The 7,706-nt window shown below is 35.6% G+C and overlaps 1 protein-coding gene across 2 annotated transcripts; it reads right to left on the bottom strand.

Annotated features, from left to right (window-relative positions):
* Nucleotides 1-203: 203 nt before the first annotated feature.
* Nucleotides 204-6,532, bottom strand: LOC142351255 (uncharacterized). 2 transcript variants are annotated; one of them, XM_075403403.1, is made up of 3 exons: nt 5,172-6,532; nt 3,861-4,337; nt 204-735 (listed from the first exon to the last, which is right to left on the bottom strand). In XM_075403403.1, exons 1-3 carry the CDS (start codon nt 6,526-6,528, stop codon nt 425-427), a joined length of 2,145 nt encoding a protein of 714 aa, XP_075259518.1. In that variant the 5' UTR covers nt 6,529-6,532; the 3' UTR covers nt 204-424. The 2 variants fall into 2 exon arrangements, with proteins under 2 accessions (XP_075259518.1, XP_075259517.1); XM_075403402.1 differs by lacking the exon at nt 3,861-4,337 and adding an exon at nt 2,968-3,456.
* Between the last annotated feature and the right edge of the window lie 1,174 nt (nt 6,533-7,706).

The raw sequence follows: 7,706 nt of genomic DNA, 5'->3' as shown, positions 1-7,706 counted from the left end.
GATATAAAAATTAGTATAATTCAAAACGAAACTAACATCTACGACATAAAAGACATCTGAATGATCTTAAATATTAGCTTAAAGAACTGTCTTCACTCTCTCTATTGAATACCCATTTCCAGGAATTGTTTGTGGCTGTAACACGGGTTCCTAAACAACCAGTAAAACTTTGAGAGAATTTGTATAACCTTTATTCTCGTTTGGGTTCCTAGAAATCGGATTGAGATAGGGAAACAGTTCCAAAACTAAAACTATCAATACGTTTTTTATAACTCGCATAATTTAGAGCACAAGAGGACAACCAATGATACTGCAAAATTTATTTATGTTTGATTGATCTTTGGGACCATCTGAGAAACAACTTTCAGGTACCCAATATTAGATAGATATCTATTATTCGAACAGAATCAAAGCGCTGATTTGATCATTTTGACGCAAATTTATGAAATCTGCTAGTGTGAACATTTAACGGCGATTTTGCATTTGTTGTAAAAGGACAGAGGGGACATTTATAAGGAGGTCCTGATGTCATCGTCGTTGAGGAACTACGAATCTCTTCGACCTCTGGAGGTTCAACCAGTTCAACATCTGCAGCACCTCCAGGCGAGAGCTCTAGCGCATTTGGATCTCCGAATCCTCCGATGACTTGACCGTTGGCGTCCGAAGAACCAGCGCGCTGCAGTTTTATTAGATCGTCGGGGTACTCAATATGTGCAAACAATTTGAGCTCGTGGCCTAGATTCAAATAGACTCTTTCCTAATCCTTAATTGACACAATCAATGAATATCTTTGCTATGAAAGACTGCTAAGTAAACTAAGTATTGCATCGCGAATTTAAAATCTTCTAAAAATGCATTAGACAATATACAATTTTGAAAACTGTTTGCAACTGAATTAAGATTGTGTTTTCCCGATTGAGATCGCTCATTAACGATTCATTGTTTCAAACCCCGAAAATAAGGGAAGGAACCTTGAAAATTATTTTTAAAAACATAGGTCATTCAGACCTCTATTATAAACACAAGATTAAGTTACATATAAATATATTTAGTTCACGGAGATTAGAATTGACATCGAATTAGAAGTGTTTCCACTGGTAACCTAGCTTATGAGTGAGCTTTCTATTATGAAAAGTTTCATGCACACTGCTGCAGATCAAAAAAGCCCACCTGACTTCAAAGACGCCGGTGAACTATTCCACTAAAATGAAGCTTTTTGCAAAAAAACGCAGCATTCTGCTTTGAGAGTTATTCTCCATTGTAGTCTGCTTTGATCAATGAGGTCAAAGATAATTGTTTCCGGGTTTCAACTAAATACTAGACACGCAATTTTGTTCAACCATTTGTGACCAATCGATATCCTTTTTCAGAGCGAGATGATAGTGACCTCTTTAAATTACCTCTCACAGAAATTTTTGGGACAAATTGTTGTTTATTCATGGTACTTGCGGTTTAAAATACTTTTTTCGATAGCGTTTTTGAAATAAGTCAGCTTAAGTCAGAATAGTTAGCACAGTAGAACTGACAAGCAGAATCAGGATGCTCCACTTGAAAATCTTTAACTCTGAGCATCAATCAAAAGTTTTTGCGAGACATCAAATCCTTGGCTCAGTTTTTAAATCCTCAGTCCAATTTTATTGTAGGTGAGGTCAATTATAAGTTGCGAAACATTCAACTTGCGAAAAATACTCAAATAGTTGTATCGATAAATGACCCTTGAATAATCCTTTATGTCAACTTTTCTTGTCAGAAACAACACATTAACTTTTGCTGAATCGCCATGCGAACTTAACAACATATAAAAAAAACACATTGAATTCCCATTAGGTTATTAACAGCAAACAACTAATTGGGCAGTGTAGGTCAGAGTATAAATGAAATAAACTAAAAATATTACAGTTTAAATTTGAGATAGTGGTACTATGAAAACTTAAACTTTTCCATGATGCCTTGCCGTACGACGCATTATTCGAGTTTTGTTTAAACAAATGAAAAACATTTTAAGATGCTTCTTTAGAACTATTGGTCTTGCATCCATTTCAATTAGGTTTTTAAAAAAAAACTCACGTTAAGAAATTTATTATGAAGAGTTGAGCCGATATTCAGGATAGAGTTTTCTAATGCAGATGAGTTTATTTTGTGATTGAAGCAGTATTTTTTGGTTCGCTGGCTGTAGCGTAGATTTGATGTTGGTAAGTGTAGTTTTTCGAAAATCGGAAGCTGGTTACTGGTAAGTTTCATAAAACAATTTAGTACTTTGTAATCCAAAAATTTTATTGGAAGAATTTGATGTTTTTGTTTTAGATTAGAACTGTCGTATTTTATGCGGTTAAAACACGTCTTTACAGCCCAGCTTAATTGTTTCCCCAAAGTTATAAAGGAATTGTTTTTTTGAGCTGTTGTAAATTGCTGTTTGCTAGAATTCCGAAAGAACAAGAAAGAAACATAAATTGACTAACGACGGACAAATTGCTCTCCAACGACAAGAGGCGCAATTTTTAAAAGTTTCTTTATGGGTACAAAACAATCCCACTAGGTAGGGATTTGCTCCCGCAACCTCCTGACAGAAGCATTTACTACTCGCCTATATCGCCCTTATGATCTCCTAACTTATAATCGCTTTTATTTTGCAACGGAGACTTAATTTCTCAATGAGAGCAATTCAGGTCAAGCAAAAAAAGAAGTACAGCGTGAAAAAATAACTTCAAAATTGAAATCGAAATAATATTCTAGAAGAAAACGGTCAGGCGAAAATTTTGCATGAAGGACACACACATACAATAACTGATTCAAATTTCGTTCGAGAGCAATTAAACAAACCCATTCTGTCTCCCCAGGTTTTTGGTGACCCCAAGTTCTAAATATTGTGCCCTGATATAGCACATTACTATGTAAAATAACGTGCGCCGTAAACAGTTCGCCCACTAAATGGGGGCAGAATATATCCAGAAACACAGCGCAACTGACCTTCTTTGATCTCCATTCCTTCATAGGACGCTGCCAGTTCCTCAGCGTGCACCCTTTGCACGTGCGTTTTCAAATTGAACTTCTTAAAAGTACTATAGAAACACAAATTGCATTTGAACTTCATTATTTTATCTAGCTCAGTACCGCTAGTGACTATATGCTGCTTAATTGAGTGAAATTCTTTGAAATGCTGCAGTAAATTTTTCCTCCAATTAGTTTGAAACGGGCAAAGATGACATGAAAGGTAATCGGGCAATTTTTCGGCCATTATTGCTCCATCATTAGCGCTGCTCGAAGTGTCAACCACATTTACAATGTCAGGAATTTTATCCGCGTGTCTTCTTTTGACGTGTTCGCGTAAAGACATTTTATTATAAGCTTCAAACTTGCAAAATTTGCATCTGTTTTTTGGAATCAATATTGCATCTGACGAACGGGCATTGTAATGCTGGCGTCTAAAATGGTCTTTGAAATTCTTGGCATTTTCACCTGTATAATTCGCATTCTAGTTTCCCCCAAAATTCCATTATTTCTATTCATCAACCAGGAAAAAGGGACTTTTCCGTAACTTGCTCGCCATACGTTAACGTTATGCACCTCTAAGATACAAATTATGTGCTCTTACAGGAAAATCACAGTAGGCACACTTCATATGGATTCGCCGGGGGTCAAAATAGTTCGATTACCCAGGATATACTTTAGCGCCCAGAAAATCAACTTTTCGATGTGTTAGGCAGCTTGCAAATGATGCCTAAACAGGAAAATTTGTAAAACCAGGAAGAGTTTAAGACGGCGAGAAATGAAAAAAAAAACGCAAAAGAGATCTATCGGAAACACTACAAAGACTAAGAGAAGAGAAAGTAGATAGCCAATCAAAGAAGAGTCTATTTGACCTTCTGTGGTAGATGATCCCAAATAAGAATCTGCTAAGGCCTTCGTGTGAACTCTTTGCACGTGAGTTTTCATATTGAACTTTCTAAACGTATTGTAGAAACACAAATTGCACTTAAACTTAATCATTTTGTCCAAATCAATTCCACAAGAGCCCGTATCTCCTTTTATGGTATGATTTTCCTGAAAATGGAGGTACAAATTTTTCCTCCAATTAGTTTGAAACGGACAAAGGTGACAAGTTAGATAATCATTAACTTTTTCTGCAACAATCGATTCATAAACAGCCTCATCGCTAGTATCGATTTCAGTAATTTTCTCAGCGTGTTTGCGTTTCACGTGTTCACGTAATGAAATTTTATTGGTAGCTTCAAATTTACAAAATTTGCATCGATTTTTAAGTAAAAATATCGAATCAGACGGACGTTGAGTGTAATGCTGCCGTCGAAAATGTTCTTTGAAACTTTTTGAACTGTTGCCTGTAATGATAAATTTCTAGTTTCCCCCATATTTTCTATTAAAAGTAATTTTAAGCTATGAATGACGACTCAAGAGAGTGTACGCTGCACACCATGTACACCATCTGAGAAAACACATTGTCCCTTTCTATATGTGTTTAAATCTTCATTGAGTAGCACTCAGCTGGCCTTAAGTTAGTATAAAGGTTATAGGTCATAGCTTCTGCACAACAAAATTATTTGAGATATTTTATTGCTTTGCAAAGCAGTAAAACCGTTCGAGACAAATGACTTTACTGAGAACGTCTATATAAAAGTACGCACTTACTAGTTGAGAAAAGAGAACTTTTTGCTTGACAAACCACGAAAAAAATAGATCATCTGCTTCTCCAAGTGAAAAACTATTTTTCTTTTAAAACTTTTTTTGCAAAAAGACAAAATACTTTTTAAAAAAATAATGCGCATTAATGACGTCGATAATTTACTAAGAACGCGCTATATAGTGCGTGTATCTACGACACCAAATCAACAACAAAAAATACAAGCTTGAGGTCAATCCACAGTCGGACTGAAATATTTTTCTCGAGTTGAAACATCTTTCTCGAGTCCACTATTCAACAGAAATTATCCAAAGAAATTTGACTATGAATACGACTTTTCAAAAAACAAAATTTTTGATTAAAAACTCGAAACTTAGGAGGGGATAAACATCTTTTTTGAATTTCAAAATAAAACTTAAGAAATTTAAAAAGAAATTTGGATAAAATTTTGAAAACTTGGGATAAAGTTTTAAAAAAAGACCGGGCCAATTTGTATGCTGAAAAAGAGGGGAAACTAGAATATCCATAATATGACCTCTGTAAAGACACAATTTACACTCATACTGTACGTCTTTTGAAAGCACGTTGATTTTCTTCTGGTGAGATCTGAACAAGTGATTCTGAATCAACGGGTAATAATGCGTTTTGTATTCGCACATATTGCACTTGAAAGAGGCGGACTTTATAGCTTGACCTCTAGAAGCTGGGATTAAAGTCGGGCGTGATGATGCCATCTTCTTATTACTGACGTCTTTTTCAACTTCGAATATTTCCCCACAGTCTAATTCGCTTTCAGAAACACTCGAATTTCCAAATCGGTTGCCGCTAACCGACGTTGGCCGGTTAATAAAGTTCGTATCAATAATAGAATCATGTAACTCGTCCATACGGACGTCATCTGAGACCTCAAAACCATCCAAATATGTAATCTGACTCTGTTGAATCAAATCACGGCTAGTTGAAGGCTGCGAAATTTCAGACACAATATTTTCCAAAAAGAAATCAGAGTACGCACCATCGTTATCGTTAATAATTTCACTTTTGAATAAAGCTATTTGATTTGAAACTGCTTGAAAAGGGGCATCAATGTCATCGTTAGCACCAGTGAGTAAGCTACTGTCGTAAGCATTCGACCAATCGTTAAAAATTCCACCATTCTGTTCATCTAATTCATTAGTTGTTGGGTGATCAAAACCCTCAACTTCACCAATCCCACCGTTTTTAATGGCAGTAACTTCATTACTTTGACACACGAAATTCATACCAGGTTCAAAATTTGACAAATGTTCATCATTATAATCGCAAATAGTATTTTCTGGTTCAGTTTTGATTGCAACATCTGATATCTGTCTCTCAGTAACATCGGTACTACTAAGCGCAAGTGAGAGATTAGCGGATTTTGCCGATTCCTTTAAATCGATATGATTGCCGCTATCGGTCAAAACAACCGGATCTGTCTGAACAGAAACTTCAGCTGAACTAAATTTCACACGTCTGCTGTTGACTAAAGAAGACTGCTGTTCTTTTTTGGTTTCACTGACTTTTTCAACTTGTTTATCGTTTTCCCTCACGGAAAAATTCTCACACGTCGAAATCTGACCGGGGGAAACTTCCGTCAAAGACGAATGATTTTCACAGTCGATAGAACTAGTATTAATCAAGTGATCTCTGCTATCAAATGAGGAAGCTAACCTCATTATCAAAGTGCCTAAGCTCTCATGTGATTCTTGCTCGACAATCGAAAAGTTCTTTCTGCAGAGCGGGCGATTTAAAGCATCGAAAGTCTCTTTATGACTTTCCAGTTGATCCTTCAGGTAGTTACAAAATAGAGATCTGTCCAATTTAAGCGAGAACGTCATTTCCACCGCATCATTTTGCGATGCGACCGTCATAATTGGACCTGAAAATTATCAGTCTTTTTGAAGAAAAACGGACAAATATAGACCAATTGAGGCGTTTCAGAGCCCGAGGCAAAAACTGGAAATATTTAACTCACTGTCTACAGACTTATTAAATACAAGAGCCCACGAAAGCCCTGAAAACAAGTATTTCAGTCCGTGACTATGTAATCTAATGGTAAACATCAACATTGCATTTTAATTTGACTGCAAAAAATTAGTCATTTTGAACACTAAATGATCAGAAAAGATTTTGGGCTTGCTGCAACGAGTTGCCCTCAAACGACAGTCACGGGGAAGTTTCATAGACCTCCTTCATTGGGATATGCGGCATTAATTTAATTGGGTAGTTTCCAATGATGCTATCAGAGCTTACTATACGACACCACACAAAAATTAGTGGACACCAAAAACTAATTCAATTCAGTGCACTTCTGATTGCATCTTTTAGTTCTATATCAAAAAATGGGTACAGCTGAAATTTTGAATGACAGAAAATTCTGAGAATCAGCAACCACTGAAGACTCAAGCGTGACCAATTCACTCAAAAAAATAAATCCCTCAGACGAAAAAACGATCAAATACAAAATCGTATGAAAAAGACAAACAGGCAGGAAAAAAGATTCTTTGCCATGAATAAATTATTAAAGTTCCCATGAAAAAAAATCTGAAACAATTGCCAGATTGCCGGAAAAAAGCCACCGTTGATCCCAGTGGCTAACTTTGCAATTGAAATAGTTTGGGATTGAAAAAATGAAGAAAAATTGATAGCCTAAATTTTTTTCTAGGTGTCAAAAAGTGTTCTAAACGTCTACAGTTTTAATAGATTCAACAATTGGTAAATTAAAACCCTAAGTGGATGAGGACAATAACCTTTATACTAATACTAATTAGCAGCACATTCTAATGAACTTTGATAACTTTTAGTTCCCCGGATTATTGGTTTAACCGTTTCTTTTAGTTTCTCTTTTTTGACAATAAACGGGTTATCAAAAATCAGCAGAAGGTATTCTTCAATCCAATCAGTTGAGACAGTGAGTGAGAAAAGTCAGAAGAATTCAAACCTGAAAGAGTTATGTAAAGCAGAAAACCTTATCGAACGAAAAAAAAACATAAATGGGACATTTTCTGAATTACAATACAAAAAATATAGAAAATCAAGAGTTGAGTAT

Source organism: Convolutriloba macropyga, chromosome 12 (assembly GCF_964194025.1).
Source record: "Convolutriloba macropyga chromosome 12, txConMacr16.3, whole genome shotgun sequence".
Classification (NCBI taxonomy): domain Eukaryota; kingdom Metazoa; phylum Xenacoelomorpha; order Acoela; family Convolutidae; genus Convolutriloba; species Convolutriloba macropyga.
The sequence above is the reverse complement of the archived record's forward strand: the minus strand, read 5'-3'. Positions and strand labels throughout refer to the sequence as shown.